The sequence below is a fragment of the Carettochelys insculpta genome, chromosome 1 (genome assembly GCF_033958435.1).
Source record: "Carettochelys insculpta isolate YL-2023 chromosome 1, ASM3395843v1, whole genome shotgun sequence".
NCBI lineage: Eukaryota > Metazoa > Chordata > Testudines > Carettochelyidae > Carettochelys > Carettochelys insculpta.
This window is the reverse complement of record NC_134137.1, coordinates 359824046-359842039: the sequence shown is the minus strand read 5'-3', so window position 1 is coordinate 359842039 and position 17994 is coordinate 359824046. Positions and strand designations below refer to the sequence as shown.

Below are 17994 nucleotides of genomic sequence, written 5' to 3'. Positions count from 1 at the left end.
ATACATGTAGAATTGGATGGCTTCATGTGCACATCACCCATAGAAATAGGCATATGCACTGAGGAGAGAAGAGGGCTGCTCCTTTTATGTCTGGGACTATTTCATTTTTGAGTCAGTCTGAGTAGTGCCTGTGTGAGACTCTACGCACCCAGGGGCGTTGCTGCTCAATACATGACATGGGGAGAGCATTGCTGGCTTTCTCACCTCCCTTCTATCAGCAATCTTCCATTGTACCAGAGATGTTTCAGCCATCTGCCCCATTTGCCAGTTGGCCTTTATGTACAACTTACATAGCTGGCACTTGACAGGTAGCCAAGAAAAGGAAGCAATATTGTTGGGATGTAGAAGTTTGGAAGTAAAGAGATATCTGACTGGGTTCTTTCATGTTTCACTTTGCATAGAGACCTGGAAAAACCTAGGCTGAAACCAGGCCCTGTTTTTATACTCTGCATAAATAAATATATTGCTGTATTCCATAGAAGGTCTTACTGAAGGTTCCTGGAGTGATGTGCTCCCCGAGCACCCTTAAAAACCAAGTGGGAACTGTGTCTTCTAGCTGTTCCAGAATTAATGTTCTTTATTTTAATTTTTTCTAGAGGGATTATGGTGGCCCCTTGGTCTGTGAACAAAACAGGATGAAAATAATAGTTGGTGTTATCGTTCCCGGCCGTGGATGTGCCATTCCAAATCGTCCTGGCATTTTTGTGAGAGTGGCATATTACTCCAAGTGGATACGCAAAATCTTGTTGACCTACTAATCTCAGTTGTATCTAAATATTCCACACGAAATAACCAATCCCATTCACATGAAGATTTCAGAGAGCATGAAACTAATGTGTAATGTAAAGATCCATGATTTTTAAAACTACTTGATAGTCAAGTTTCTTGATCTTCTCTTGATATTTATGGGTGTTTTCCTGAAGGTTTTGTCTATCAGTGTTGTTTTATAAATGTTGAAGTGAGCTACAGTATATGCAAGTATGGTGACATATCTCCTGAAGATACTTGAATGGGAAAAAAAATTGCGAAGACAACATTTCTGGATGCAGAAGTATTCTTTTGGAAATAGCTCATGTGGCCTCTTTAGGCTGCTTCTTGAGGTCAGCTTCTCAATAGGAAATGAAGAAAGGTTTTTTTAAAAAAAAATAATTACCCTTACCCTTGCTATGTACCATATACTGTTCTTTTGTGGGAAAAGTTCTATTGAGACCTTGTGCATTGATCGAGAAGAGCAGGTATGGACTGCATTCTCTTACCCAACATGCAAAATATATGCTAAATACTAAATTTAAAGCATACTCTCTTTATTTGCTCACTTCACTGTAGCCCATGTCAGCAAGCCCTCCATGAGCAGAGCTGTCATTGAAATCAGTGGGAGCTCCTTGTTCCCTGAATTTGTAGAATCTGCCTCTGTATTTACTGTCCCAGTGAACCCTGCGGATGAGGGATGAGACCAAGAAACAGGTTGCTTAATAAGTTATCAATACTTTTATTAATTGTCACAGAGTACATCTGCTCTGCAGCTGGAGGTGTAATTCACTGCTCAGACAGACCTGCACATGCATGATTTGATGGAACTAGCATGTTAAAAATAGCAGTGTAGCTTTGGTGGTGGCATAGGCTAGCTGCCTGAATACTTACCTACCATCTCTGAGGGGATTGCAGTCAGACATCTAGCCCATGCAGCTGCCCAGATTGTCATGCCTATAGTGCTATCTTTAGTATGCTAGCAATCAAAGCTGGGAGCTGTCCCTCCAGCTGCAGGGTAGATTAACCCCCAGATTAAAAGAAAAAACCAAAACCCTAAGAGTGTATTTCACAGGGTCTTAGAAGGGTATCCTGATTAGCTAATGTTAGACCATTTTTACTTTTAAAATTAATTCCATTCAAACAGAGAGTTAGGGTCAGATGTCTCAGTAACTCAAGGGAGTAACTCTGGATTTACAGCACTGAAGGTAAGAGTAAAATCTTCCCATAAACTGATAGCATCAACAGCGGAAAAAAGAATACTATTGTCATTATTAGTACATTTAAAATCAAATTATGCCCTCAGGTATAACTGGGAGTATTGGATATTACATACTTTTCTGAAGGCAGCCTCAGCCCTTCATATTTAACAAAGAGAACCACGAAACAGAACCACAGAACTAATACTTCAAATAGAGTGGAGTACCTATTTTGCTTTCAATGACATTGAATATGTCTTATTTATAATTGTTATATTATCTTTAATAAAAAACTAAACATTTGATTAAACAATACATCTCTGGTATAACTCCTTTGAAGCCAAAACAATGATTGCAGAGATGGATCTGGCCTGTTGTAAAGGATGCAAATGTCACTAGTCGCTTAATTGCGTGAGTTCCATGTCTGCTTGCACTGCGAAGACTGTAATTTTCTATGCTCAAGAAAAATATGCAAAAGAACAAATAGTCAACATCTATGAGGTTTCCTTGTACTCCTTTAGAACATGTATAGCTGAAAGTACTAAACAATTAGCAAATGGCAATATTTTATGTTGCAGAGCACTAATTATCATGTACCTGTTGGAAAAAAAAATGATACGTTATATAATCCCAGTGTATTTACCATTACTGTACATTAAAATGCATAAGGAACTTCATTGTTACTTTATTCATGAACGATGTAACTGCATATATGTGAGCAAGCTGTAAAGTATGCACCATCTCCAACTACATAGCCCCTAAACTGACATCATTGTATTGATTCGTTAAAGTAAAGAACATTTTAGTGTAATTACATGTAAGTGACATAGGGATGAATCCTTCCTGGCATAAATAACCTGCAAGGTGGACAAAGTTCTGATTTCCCCAAAGTATCCCTAATGAGCAAAGTATTTTGACTTTAATGGGAATTAAATGCGTAGTTAAATGCTTTGCTAACCAGGGGTGAATTTGAGTCTAGGCTCACATATGTTTGCTGAATGGCAACCTAAACATTCTACTAGCACAAAGCAGATAAATAGGCATGTTCCTGAAAATCTTTGGTCAGTGGGACTACTCACATGAGGAAGATGTGACTACTCAAATGAAGAAGACTACTTGTAAATACTTGCAGTTTCTGGCTTCTGGCTTGCATGCCTGGATGGTAACTGGCTGTACTTCCCACTCTGTCCCCTAGCATAGAGATTTAGGTTCAATACAATCTCTTTTCCTCAGATCCTCCGGTTTTCTAGTGCAGCAGAGGGTTGGATTTAACCTGTAGCATTCATGAGAAATTGTTGCCATTTTTGTAATGTATATGTTCTAATTAAATATATGTAAATGAAAAGGATTAACTTTGAAGAAGAGATGAGGAACTCTGAGTGAGTTTTTATTTTCTGTCACATGGAGAAGAGCATGGCTGAAGTATACAATTATATATTTACTTTTCCTATTTCAAGACTTGTTATATGGTCACTCTTATATTTGCAGGCATTTTATTATGTCTACCAAAAATAAAATAAATTGGATCCTAAAGTATTTTAGTTATAATCTGCTGTGCAGAAGACAATATGATTTATATATATATAGATATCTATATATATAGAGAGAGAGATATATATGATAAATGTTCTGTTTTTTGTTAGACAACATGTAAGGATTTTTACCTGTCTGTTCTGGGCAGTGTCTCAGTAAAATGAGTTGTGCTGAGTCAATGTTCTAGAACTTAATGTGTTTGTAAGCACTTGCTTATCAGATGTTCTCTCTCTCTCAGTATGGAGGGAATTTGAGAGTCTGAGAAGCAAAGAAAGAGAAGAATAATAACGTGGTAATGAATTTGTACTTCATTTATTCCTGTGAATATTTGTTGTTGGTACCAATGGTACTTTACCATGCAAATGTTATAGCTACAGTATTCTCCTTGAAAAGGACACTGTTAAGGGATTTTTCATAGTTTTAACAGTTTTCTCTTTTGTAACAAGTAGAAGCCAGTGTTCACTGAAGTCATGGGAAAGCCTCCTACTGATTTAAAAGTCCATTTTCTTGGGCTGTGTGGATGCATTGTTGGTCATTGCCATGTTTAAGAGAAGGTAATTAGGTAGTCAGTGAAAAGGATATGAAACAAGTAATTAGAAAAATGTAAAAAACTCACAAAAAGAAAAACAAAAGAAAATCTCAAGTCACTGATATAGTCTTAACCCAAACTCAGCTTTTTTTCTCAGTTTTTTTACTGGGCCAGAATAACTATTCCCTGAGCTGTTATAAGACACAAAAAAATAATTAATAATTGACACGGGACTTTGAGAAACTTATGGGCTTATTTTGCCCCATTGAAATCAATGGGAATTTTGTTACTGATTGTCCTTGATCCTGTTGAGAGCTCTTACCTTTGTTACCACAAATCTCCTCTCCAAACTTTGTTTTCCTTTTATTACTTTAAGATTCAGGGGAAAAAAACTTGTGACTCTCCAGGGAATTAAAGCTCTGAGGCATCTAGATCTGCTGAAATCATTTTCCCAGGTTTAAGATGAGATGCAGTCATCCTGAAAACCTGTAGTGCCACGAAATTTCATGAGGCTACTCATGTAATTTGGGGTTTTCAGAATAAGGACCAAAGTTACTTTTTGTAAGGAACACAGTCTACTTGGGCAAAAACTCCCATTAAAAGTAATGAATATCTAGCTAGCTAGATATTTTGCCAAAAGACTGCAGCACTGACCATGAAGTTTTCTTTGTAATGTGTCAGACAGCCGCACACCTCTTTGTATAATCCCCAAGTATCACAAGGCATGAAAAATCATTTCCGCCAAGAATCCAGGGTATGAACAAGCTGACCCCAGTGGGAGTCAGTAGGAGTTTTAGCAGTGTAATGTTTATTGGATGACTTACTAAATTTTTATCAATTACTTTCTTCCTTTTTCCACATGCACTGCGCTATAAACACTGGGGTTGCTGGCTAGAACTAACATCGATTTTCATCTTACCTTTACAGTGTGTATTTAAAAATAGACTCATGGACACATGCATAGGATGTTTCCTACCTTGGAATCTGACTTCAGGGAACTGTCAATGAAACACTGTGGATGGTTTGATTCTTTTTCTTGTTTTAAATAGGAAGATACTATTGTTGCCTATTGAATGAGACTCATTGAATGCCTATCAAAAAGGGAACACTGTGGTTATAATTTCTATTACAAAAGTTATGTAATTAATGACATTTTTGTTAGTTAATAAAGTTGGTATTTTTGTAACCTTGTTTATCCTTCTTAATAAAATATTTTATAAAAAACCTCAACCAAATCAGTATCATATTTCTTATTCGGAGTTTGGAAATTGTATTGTTGGGCAGAAGTAAAGTGACCTTGAGAAGACAAGAAGCCCAATCCCAACTTTAGTTGGGAATATTGGATGTGCAAAGAAAGTGGGATTGGGATTGCAGACGCATGCTTGTCTTGATGTGTATTTAATGCTACCAGTAACACAGTATGCATATAAAAAGGGGGAATTGACCCCATATTGGCTGTTTCTACACAGGCCACTTTCTCCAAGGCTGTGTCTACACGTGCCCCAAACTTCGAAATGGCCATGCAAATGGCCATTTTGAAGTTTACTAATGAAGCGCTGAAATGCATATTCAGCGCTTCATTAGCATGCGGGCGGCAGCGGCGCTTCGAAATTGACGAGCCTTGCAGCCGCGCGGCGCGTCCAGACGGGGCTCCTTTTCGAAAGGGCCCCGCCTACTTCGAAGTCCCCTTATTCCCATGAGCTCATGGGAATAAGGGGACTTCGAAGTAGGTGGTGTCCTTTCGAAAAGGAGCCCCGTCTGGACGCGCCGCGCGGCTGCAAGGCTCGTCAATTTCGAAGCGCCGCTGCCGCCCGCATGCTAATGAAGCGCTGAATATGCGTTTCAGCGCTTCATTAGTAAACTTCGAAATGGCCATTTGCATGGCCATTTCAAAGTTTGGGGCACGTGTAGACACAGCCCAAAAGTGGCATGGTAATACATGGCCCGAAATATGCTAATGAGGTGTGGATACACATTCCCTGCACCACATTAGCATACGGTCACGTGATTTGGAGTCCGGAAGACCATTCTTCTGGACTCCAAAATGCCGTTTAGAAGTGCGGCCCCCGGGCGTCTTCCAGAGGCCCCCTCTTCCCAAAAATTTTCAGGAAGAAGGGCCTCCGGAAGAAGGACTTCCTTCCGGAAGCTTTCCCGGGGCCACGCTTCTACACGGCGTTTTGGAGTGTGGAAGAATGGTCTTCTGGACTCCAAATCACGTGACCATATGCTAATGAAGCGCAGGGAATTTGCATCTGCACCTCATTAGCATATTTCGGGCCATGTATTACCATGCCACTTTTGGAGAAAGTGGCCTGTGTAGAAACGGCCTGTGAGTTTAAAAATCTACTCCTTGACTTTTGAAAATTAATATGGTCACAAATGAAAACCTCTGTTCAGCTTTTTAACATCCAAAAGCCAGATCTGAATTTGGCCAAAGACCCCATGTCTATTAGTAGAACCAGTGGTTTGTATATTTATTTATTTATTTATTTATTTTTGGGGGGAAAGAGGGGGGGAGACAGTACTCAGCTGGCTCTCTGCTGCCCCTTCGCTCTTCCCCCATCCAATCCTACAGCTGGGGCTGCAACTGGCAATACCAGCACAAAAAAAGCACTGGTAGACCACAAATATTGGTTTCAAAACTCACACACATTGTGGGGTGTTTTGAAATCTGGATTTGAATTTTGCTTCTTGAATCTATTTTGGTTTCAAAAAAGGTTTTTAAAGAACATTTTAAATTAGTGTTTCCTTAACTATGGCTACTGAAGTCAATGGGAATTTTGGCACTAACCTCAAGAATGCAGGTGCAGCAATGTGTCAATATTTGCCTCTTAAAAAATTAGAAATGCAAATGATACAAAAATTAGGTGTCACCATAGTGTCTTAAGTGACAATGATATTAATGCTTAAGTAACCTCACAGAAGTGTTGTGAGAATTAGCTAATGGTTGAATAGTAGTTTGGTGAGAAATCCCTGTTAAGTGTTATTGCTATCATATTAAATTCAGTAGTTATTGCTTTATCTACAGGAGTTTCAAGAAGAGTGCACAGCATAAATGATGCAGATGTGTAGTGTTTGTTTTCTCCAATCCTCATTCAAACACAGCAGACAATTAAGCTGTGTCCTTTATATCACCCATGCCTTCAAAACCACGAATCTCTGGACAGCTGCAATAAATAAGAAAGGAAACATCTGGAAGGAAAAATGCAAGCCATAAAAAGGTTAATACCTAGTACACTCAAAAATGAATAAATAAAATGCTTTTATGTGGTCTCACTTTTTATAACATGGGATATACGGTGTGAAAAGCTTCCCTAGCGTAGGCTCATAGCCTCAGTTTACTTAAAAATGATCCATACTGTTTCAAAACACTTGAAGTGCAATGACTTCTCCATATGCACACAGAGGCTGACATGCACACTTTACCTTAGAGTGATGGGGCCTGTTCTTTGTCCCGTGGAAGTCAATGGCAAATCCCAGTTGAGTCCAGTGGTTACACCTCAAAGTCTCTCCCCTTATTCCCATGAACTTTTCCACAGAGTACAGCAGAATTGCTCTATGGCAGGGTTCAGCAACCCCTGTCACGGGTGCCAAGAAAGGTACATGAGCCGAGTTTCATTGGCATGCCAAGGTGAGAACTCAGCCCCGTCCCTCCTCCCCCCATGCAGCTGGGAGCTCAATCAAACCATGCCACCTGTGGATTAATAAAAGACCAGCTAATGCTCCGAACCACCATATAAATGGTAAAGCTCTGCATCTTAATTGTTTTATTAACAAAGCTGTGGTAAGTAGGTATACCAGTGACTTTAAAATGGATCATTGGCACTCGGACCGTACATAGAGGTCAAAAGGTCAAATTTCAGCACTCCGCCTGCACAGACTGCTGACCCTGCTCTAGGAGCTGGTTCTGGAATGGACAGGGCCTCAGGTGGAAAGTGGGGGTGGGAACAACCAGCGCTCAGAACTGCCTAGATCACATAGTACCCCTCACTGCCTGAAGTCTCATGGCACCCCCCAGAGCAATTGCACCCTTTGCCCCCAACACCTTGCACCACTGGTGGGCCTGCCTGGTTCAGCAAAGCACATGCTTTGGCCCCATAGAAAGGCTTTACTGTATCTGCCCCAATGAGTAAGCTGAACAGACTTTCTGCATCTGTTGTCCATATGACCACTTTTTCCATGTATGTACATGTTCAGTTTGAATTTCAAGGGCTTTAATTCTCTTATGTAACCCAGAGGCATTAAGCCCCCAGAGAAGAATGAGTGACAGCTGCTCTATAGCCTTAGCTAAGAGTGTATTGGCCTTTATCCTCTAAGGTACCAGGTTCAATTCCACCTGCTGATGACCTAGCTCTATTGTCTTTATGCTAATATGCAAATCAACTGGTTGTTCTAGATGGCATCCCTCTGTCCCTGGTGATTGCAGGTGTTAAAAGAATGGTTATTAGGAGCTGAGCATCCCTACATACCAATGGAAATGGAGGACACCCAGTCTCTGTCATAAGCTTCTGGAATTTGTCAGCATGGGGCCTTTCTTCCAGTCTGTATTGCACTTGGTTGGGTGGCTTAGGATAGTGCCTCAGTTTTATAAAGCTATATATGCAGGTGGCTAAGCCAAGAAACATGAACTTCGAAGTGTTAGGTGCTACAGGGGGTCTTTTTAAAAGAAAGAATAAAACTGCAGAGATTTTCAGAGATTTGACAGGGTGAGGTTTTTGTCACTGGTGATAAGAGTTACTTTAACTCGCTAATGTGGTTTAGATTATATTAGTTGAAATGTCGCCCATCTGGTTTTGTCTCCTGGCAGATTGAGGTCATGTAATACAACTGGGGGGTGGGGGGTGAGAGGGCAGCGGGGGTAGATGGGGTTTAATGTATCACATAAGCTTTGGCAATAAGGACTGTGTCAGCATGGGTTCATCAGGCCTGGTGCGTAAATGTGCCATCTGCAGCACATTCACAAGTTTCACAACAGTGTTACGCCATGAAGTAGCTGAAATGCTTTCGCTTCTACTTTTTTTCCTTCGAATTAAAGGAAAACTTGGAACAGCTGCTGCTCAGCTCAGAGTAAGCAACCCTCTGAGTGATGTCTGCCTCAATAAATAAAAATAAGAGGTTTTTTCATTACAAAGTCATTTTAAAACTTAATTTCTTTTTTAGCAGGGAAGGGATCTTATTTGGATTGCCACTATGTAACAAAGCAACTTAGGATCAAAAGTTTGCTTTTTGAGTGAACCGGATGGCCTCTGAACCAATTGTCTCATATATAGGCTGAGCCTGTGGCTCCACACTGGCTGATAACAATTGAATTAAATTACATTTGAGGGTGTTACTATTCTTAAGACTGGATGCTTGTTTTTCACTTTAGTGCCACATCAGTTACCACAGCTTTCACCATTTGCGGGCTCCAATCTACACTGAGGTTGGCTTTGGTAGCATATGCACACATACAAGAATTGAGCTTTTAGTATGCTTCACAGCGACAGCAAGTATGTGTGCCGTCAAAGTCTGTTCTGGGCTCCCCCTCTCACCTGCTTTTGTTATGAACATTCCTTCTCAAACACAGGCTGGATTTTCCAGACTCCCCACTTCCTTTGATCCTAAGAGTGAGGGCCTGGTTTAGTTGTAAACATCTAATTCTTAAGTACCGTCTGTTCCCACTTAAAGCTAATGACTCCTCAGTTGTTACCACACGCCAGCACTAATCCATGAGTATTAGTTTCTTTGACTTTCTTCAGAGGCTTTGATTTTTATCATAACTTCCTGGCAGTTTTGTACACTTGCTGTGGAGTCATTTCAACTCTTCTTTGAACATGCTTCCTATTAGAGCTGGTTGGAACATTTTTGACGTAAGGTTTTTTTTTCCCCTCATCAGGTGTCTGACAGAAAATTGCCTGGTTTCCTGCTAGTCCAGACACCTGTTTCAATAGGCTGCCCATCAGTTTGCCAAGGCTGCTAGGTTTCGGCAACGCACAGGACTACTCCTTTGCCCTGTCAATGAGCTGCTCAAAACTCCCTGGCCAGCCAGCTCTCTGGCATCATGCCCTCTTGCATGCATCCCATTTCTCTGTGTCCATTCCTGTTGTTTTTTTGTGTGTATGCTGGACACCCCACATTATTGAATTACCTCTGGACCTCTTATTGTGCAGTCTGACAGGGGTCAGCAATTAGGCATGCTCTGAGCATGCCCCCAGGAACAGGTCTTCCTTGACATTTATAGATGCACCTGTCTAGCTGGAGAATTCATAGGATCATAGAACACTAGAACATTAAGGAACCTTGAGAAGTCACTGAGCCCAGTTCCCTGCCTTCACAGCAGGACTAGGCAACATCCAGATCATCCCTGACAGATATTTATATGATTTGCTTTCACATATCTCCAGTGATGGAGATTCCCCAACCTTTCTAGGAAATTTATTCCAGTATTTAACCACCCTCACATTTACAAAGTTTTTCCAAATGTTGTGCAACCTAAACCTCCCACGCTGCAATTTAAACCCATTGGTTCTTTTGCTATCATCAGAAGACAAGGAGAACAATTTTTCTCCCTCCTCTGTGTAACATCCTTTTAGGCACTTGGAAACTGCTGCCATGTTTTGTCTTTTCCCAATGAAATAAACCAAGTTCTTTCAGTCTTCCCTTATAAGTCATGTTCTCTAAACCTTAAATCATTTTTGTTGCTCTTGTCTGGACACTTTCTTATTTCTCCACATCTTTCTTGAAATGTGGAGCCCTGTTTGATGGTGGAGGGGCTCTGGGGCTTTTGCTTGAACTAGGGCTGCTTGTTGGCTATGTGCTAACATCAGGTAGTTGGTGGCTTTGTGGGCATGTAGTTGTCCATATGTACTTGGGGTGTATGGGGTGTACAGGGAGGGGTAGTACCTCTGTTGGAGGGACTTGTCAGACCCCTTTGGGGCTAGTCCCTCCACTTTGGTCCCCACCTGTCACTCAGCTCTCACTTGTGGCTCCAAGTAGCTGCAGCATGCGCAGTGGCCACACCCCGGGCAACAGCTTCGACAGGCCGGCCGAACCAGGTGAGTGTAACCGATGGGGCTCAAACCCTCGGTGAAATTTTGGATGTGCCTACCCAGCATGTGAAGTCAGTTCCGGTGGACTGGGCGGAAGAGATCATTTAGATCCAATGGCCAAGAAGGCAGTTCTGCAACACTTTTTAGAAAGTGAAGGGCTTGACAAGGCACAAAAGATGTCAAGGTCATCCACTGCAACCAAAGAAGTTACCAGTCGTGACGATTCTATGTACCACTGGTGCCTGGCTTCCAAGGTCAAGAGAGTGGGATTGCTCCTGTGCAACGGCTCTACCACTTAAAAAGCTTTCAAGCACAGGTCCTGTGCAAATCATCATATCATCACATCACCCAAGTCCTGCAGCGATGGAGGAGGGGCAAAGCGACAGGTGGAGGTTACCACTGGGAGTCGTAGTTCCACTCCCGCATGTAGGTGGCCTGTGGACAAGTGGTCGTACAGCTCTGTACCTGGGGCAGCAGAGTTGCCCAGCAGCATCCCGGGCGTCTGAGCAGTCCTTTTTAGGACAGCACTGCTCACCCTAGTAAGGGAGGGGCCTAGAAAAGGTGGCCTAAAAATTGCCTGCCCTACAACAATAACTGGCCAGCAAGCTGCGGCTGGCAGTTCAACCCTGCTTGCGGTTGAAACCAAAAGAAAAATTTGAGAAAACCTACCATTGGTGTATGGAATGTTCGTACTCTCATGGATCAAGAAGCTGCTGCAAGACCTGAGAGAAAGACAGCTCTCATTGCTCATGAACTAGCCTGCTATAACATCGATATAGCAGCTTTAAGTGAAACAAGATTGTCTGGGGAAGGTTTCTTGAGAGAACCAGGAAGTGGTTATACCTTCTCCTGGAAGGGTAAGACTGAGACAGAGGATAGAATACATGGAGTTGGTCTGGCAATAAAAACCTCATTGATGTGTCAACTCCCAGACCTTCCAGTGGCTATCAATGAAAGATTGCTGAAACTACGCTTCCCACTAAATGTCAAATGTCATGCCACCATCATCAGTGCATATGCACCCACTCTAACATGCCCTGAAAACTCAAAGGAACAATTCTATGAAGATCTCAACAGACTGATCAAGGCCACACCTGCAACAGACAAACTACTTCAAATTGGAGATTTCAATGCCCAAGTCGGGGCTGACAACGAGAACTGGAAAAGAGTAACCGGGCCACAGGGTATAGGCAAAATGAACAACAATGGCCTACTCCTTTTGAGCCTCTGTTCTGAAAATGACCTGATTATTACCAACACTCTGTTCTGACAAGCGGATAAATACAAAACGACGTGGATGCACCCTAGGTCTAAACAGTGGCATCTGATAGATTATGCCATTGTCAGAAGGTGAGACATCTGAGATGTACTGATCACCAGAGTAATGCGAGGCACAGAGTGCTGGATAGATCACAGATTAGTCAGGATGTCTCTTCAACTTTACATCACTCCCGCTCGGCACAAATGCCTTAAGCATGTGCGATCTGCTTTTAACATAGCCAAACTGAAGGATGCCCAATGTTTCAACAACTTTCAGAAGAGTCTCAATGGCAAATTAACATCCCATGGTCAACTGATCGGTACTGTAACTGAAAAGTGGGATCAGTTCAAGCAGATAGTGACTGACACAGCAATAACGTTGCTTGGACCAAAGAAAAGAATACGTCAGGATTGGTTTGATGAGAACCAAGAAGAAATATGTTCAGCACTGGAAGTAAAGAGAAAAGCCTTTATTGAATGGCAAAATGACCCCTCCTTAGCCTCCAAACAAGACCATTTCAAGCACCTTCAGAGCAAAACACAGAAAGACCTCTGTCAGATACAAGACAGCTGGTGGGAAAGCAAAGCCAAAGAAATTGAGCACTATGCTGAGACCCACAACTCAAAGATGTTCTTTAGTGCTATTAAGACTGTCTATGGACGTTCTAAACCAAGGACTACTCCATTGCTCTCATCAGACAACACAAAGCTGGTCAAAGACAAAGAGGGCATCAATGAAAGATGGCAAGAACACTTTAGCAACCTCCTTAACAGACCATCGACCATGAATAACAGCTTCCTCAATGAAATTCCACAACAACCTGTCCTGACAGATCTTGACTTTCTGCCCACTATAGATGAGATTAAGAAAGCTGTTAGCCAGATGAGTTCAGGAAAAGCTCCTGGAAAAGATGGGATACCAGCAGAGATATATAAAGCGGCAAGTCCAGCAGGACTAGCAGTGTTCCATTGCGTGATCACCAGCATCTGGGAGGATGAAAACATACCACAGGACCTCCGCGATGTTATTATTGTCTCCCTTTTCAAGAATAAAGGCAGCAAAGCAGAATGTGGAAACTACAGAGGTATATCTCTCCTCTCCATTGGAGGGAAGATCATCGCCCACATCATCTTGAACCACCTAATAGCCAGTATTTCCGAGGCAAATCTACCTGAAAGTCAATGCGGTTTTCGACCTGGCCAGAACACAGCCGATATGGTGTTTGCTGTCAGACAAATACAAGAGAAGTGCATTGAACAGAACACGCACCTGTATGCTGTCTTCATAGATCTGACAAAGGCATTTGATACAGTCAACAGGGAAGCCCTTTGGACCATTCTAATACTACTTGGCTGCCCAAGAAAATTTGTCCAGATTATATGCCTTTTCCATGATGACATGACAGGTGAAGTACTGTCTGAGGGAGCCACATCAGCCCCATTCAACATCACCAACGGCATGAAACAAGGATGTGTTCTCGCTCCTGTCTTATTTAACCTGTTCTTTGCATGTGTCCTTAACCATGTAATGAAAGATCTGGGCCGAGGTATATACTTGAAATACCAGAATGATGGGTCACTTTTTGACCTCCGTTGCTTGAATACAAAGACTAAGACAGTGCAGAAACTCCTTTCTGAGGCACTCTTTGCCGACGACTGTGCCGTTATGGCTCACAATGAAAACGCTCTTCAGCACATTGTCAAAAAGTTTGCTGAGGCCTCGCAACTTTTCAGACTAACTATCAGCCTTGGAAAGACAGAAGTTCTCCATCAACCTGCACCTGGATCAAATGCTCCTGTCCTGAGTATCTCAACTGATGGCACTCAGCTTAAAGTAGTGGAGAACTTTAAATACCGGGGTAGTGTCATATCCAGTGATGGATCACTGGATAATGAGATCAATGCGTGAATATCCAAAGCGAGCCAGGCACTTGGCTGTTTGCAAGTCAAAGTTCTAAACCACCATAACATCCGGATGTCAACAAAACTGCTTGTGTACAGAGCTGTTGTTCTCTCATCTCTTTTGTATGGGTGTGAAACATGGATACTATATAGGCGTCACATCAAGCAGCTCGAAGCATTCCACATGCGCTGCCTCTGTACCATCATGAAGATCCGGTGGCAAGACAAAGTGCCCAATGTTGAGGTCCTTTAGACAGCCCAGATGACAAGTATCGAAATGATGATTATGAAGTCACATCTATGTTGGACCAGTCATGTCAGCCGCATGGATGCCAACAGAATCCCTCGCCAGCTTCTGTATGGTGAACTCTCCCAGGACATCCGGCGTATAGGTCGTCCATGGAAATGCTGTAAGGATACCATCAAAGCCAATCTGCAGTACAGCAGTATCAAACCTAGGGACCTTGAGGACACCGCCAGTGACAGAACACAGTGGCGTGCAACAGTCAGAAATACCTGCATTACCTTTGAAAAAGACTGCTACCGGCATCTACAAGAGGCACGCGAACGACATCACAGAACATCAGCAATGCACAACCCACAGATTGCAAAATTCCCAGGCACCATCTGCGGCAAAATGTGCACCTCTAGAACAGCTTATACAGTCACCAGAGGGCACACCATGAGACCAATAACAGATGATCTGCACAGACTTGTCATCATCAGATCGATGGACTACCATTATTATTATAGTTGTCCATACCATAGGGTTTGATAGTAGGCATCCTTCAGTCTGCATAGACTATGGATCGCGCCCTTTAAAGTTTCAATTGAGGACTTCATTTACAGCGTCTATTATGACTATGAAGACCCACACGAGAGTGACAGTCCTTACTGCATCTCTTGCAGATGTAGTGGGTGTCTGGCAAGTCCTTATTGTGCTTTTTGTGCGCTCGCTTCTCCTCTGCTAGCTGTCTGATCTTCATCTCGCCCTTCTGAAGGCCCTTGTGTAACCCCTGCCTCCATCTGCTGCGGTCATCTACTAGTTCTTCCCAGTTGTCCAGCTCGATGTCTACCTCTCTGAGGTCTCTCTTGCAGACATCTTTGTAGCGCAACTGGGGTCATCAGGGAGGTCTTTTGCCAGAGGCTAGCTCACCATACAGGATGTCTTTTGGAATCCTTCCATCATTCATCCTGTGGATGTGGCCAAGCCAGCGGAGTCGACGCTGCCTGAGGAGGGTGTGCATGGTTGGGATTCCAGCTTGCTCGAGGACGGCGGTGTTGGTCACTCTGTCCTTCCATGATATTCCAAGGATGCGCCTGAGGCAGTGCAAGTGGAAGACGTTCAGCCTCTTTTCCTGGCGGGCATACAGGGTCCAAGTCTCGCTGCCATAAAGGAGGGTGCTGAGGATGCAGGCTCTGTAGACTTGCATTTTGGTGTGAGTGTACAGCTTGTTGTTATTCCACACTCTCTTGCTGAGTCTGGACAGAGTTGTGGCTGCTTTTCCGATCGTCCTATTTAGCTCAGTCTCCAATGACAGGGTGTCAGTGATGGTGGACCCAAGGTAAACGAACTCGTGGACGACCTCTAACGTATAGTTGTCAATGCTGATTGATGGGGATTCAGCAACATCCTGACCGAGTACGTTTGTCTTCTTTAGGCTGATGGTAAGCCCAAAGTCGTTGCAAGCTTTGGAGAACTGATCCAGCAGTTTTTGAAGCTGGTCTTCTGTGTGAGACACTACAGCAGCATCGTCTGCGAACAGCATGTCTCTGATGAGGACTTCTTGCACCTTAGACTTAGCTTTCAGCCTTGCAAGGTTAAACAGTTTCCCATTAGATCTTGTGTGCAGCAAGATGCCCTCTGTTGAAGATTCAAAGGTATGCTTCAGGAGGAGTGCGAAGAAGATCCCGAACAATGTCGGAGCAAGCACACATCCTTGTTTGACGCCTCTCCTGATTCTGAAAGCATCCGATAATGCGCTGTCATATTGGATGGTTCCTCTCATGTCTTTGTGGAAACACTGGATCATCTTGAGTAACCGTGGAGGACAGCCTATCTTGTGGAGCAGTTTGAACAGAACATCCCTGCTGACCAAGTCAAAGGCCTTGGTCAGGTCGATGAAGGCTATGTAGAGTGGCTTTCTCTGCTCCCTGCACTTCTCGTGCAGCTGCCTTAGAGAGAAGACCATGTCAACGGTAAACCTCTCTGTGCAGAATCTGCGATTCGGGATACACCCTCTCAGCAATCTTCTGGAGTCTGCCAAGGATGACGTGAGCGAACAGTTTACCAGTGACGCTTAGGAGGGAGATTCCACGGTAGTTGTTGCAGTCGCTTCTGTCTCCTTTGTTCTTATACAACGTTACAATGTTAGCATTGTGCATATCCTGTGGAACCTCACCCTCTTTCCAGCACAGGCACAGTAGCTCATTTAGGGGTTCCAGGAGTGTGTCCGCGGCACATTTGATTACCTCTGGTGGTATACCATCCTGACCTGGGGCCTTTCCTGCTGCAATGTTGTCGATGGCTCTCTTCAGTTCATCCACAGTCAGTTCTTGATCCAGTTCGTCCATTACTGGTAGGAGCTCGACGGCATCAAGGGCTGCGTCAACCACAACGTTCTCGCGTGAGTACAGCTTGGATTAGTGCTCAACCCAGTGCTCCATCTGTTTGGCTTTGTCAGCAATGACTTCACCAGATTTGGATTTCAGATGTGCCATCTTGTTCTGGGTGGGTCCTAATGCCTTCCTCATACCCTCGTACATTCCTCTGAGATTACCAAAGTCGGCACAGGTCTGGATGTTGCTGCATAGCTGGAGCCAGTGGTTGTTGGCACAGCGCCTGGCTGTCTGCTGTACTGTTCTTCTGGCCTCTCTAAGTGCTTTGTGGGTACTCTGGCTCGGTGAGTGTTTGTACTCCAGGAGTGCAGCACGCTTCTTTTCAATGACTGGAATCATCTCATCGGAGTTAGCTTCGAACCAGTCGTTCGTGTTTCTAGCTCTTCTTCCAAACACCGACAAGGCCGTGTTGTAAACTGTATCCCTCAGATGTTGCCATTTGGATGTCGCATCAGCACCCCCAGGGCCACTGCGCAGATTTTCCTGGAGGGTCTCTCTGAACTTTTCAGCTTTCTCCAAGTTTTTCATCTTTCTGGCATCAATGTGGGGCCTTCCAGCAGGTTTAGAGCAGTACAGCTTCTTGGGTCTCAGCTTGAGCTTGGAGCAAACTAGCGAGTGATCTGTATCACAGTCAACACTATGATAGCTGCGTGTCAGAAGGATGTTTTTGAGGTTATTACGCCTAGTGATGACCACATCTAGTTGATGCCAGTGCTTTGAGCATGGGTGTCTCCACAACACTCTGTGCTGTGGCTTCGTTTGGAAGAATGTGTTTGTGATGCACAGATTGTGGTACGTGCACAGTTCAAGGAGACGCTGTCCATTGTCATTCATTTTTCCCACACCGAAGTGTCCTAAGCAGGAAGGCCATGAGGACCAATCAGCTCCAGCTCTTGCATTGAAGTCACCCAAGATGTACAGTTGTTCACGAGCAGGTATTTGTGCTACAGCAGCACTAAGCACGTCATAGAACTTGTCTTTTACTTCTGGTGTGGCGTACAGGGTTGGAGCATAAGTGCTGATCAGGTGGACGGGACCGGCGCAAGTTTGAAGCGTGATCCGAAGAAGTCTTTCTGATCTGCCCGTGACTAAATCAACCATTTGTAGAAGGGTGTCTCGGACAGCAAAGCCAACACCATGCTTTCTGGGTTCTTCTTGGGCTTTACCTTGCCAGAAA

General features: G+C 43.4%; 1 protein-coding gene across 1 annotated transcript in view; it reads left to right on the top strand.

Moving 5' to 3' along the window:
- Positions 1-5227, top strand: part of HGF (hepatocyte growth factor) — a 96951-nt gene extending 91724 nt beyond the window's left edge. The window contains exon 18 of the mRNA XM_074984166.1: positions 597-5227. Coding sequence (XP_074840267.1) covers positions 597-758 — 162 coding nt within the window. The 3' untranslated portion in view covers positions 759-5227. The remainder of the gene's footprint in view (positions 1-596) is intronic.
- The last annotated feature ends 12767 nt before the right edge of the window (positions 5228-17994 follow it).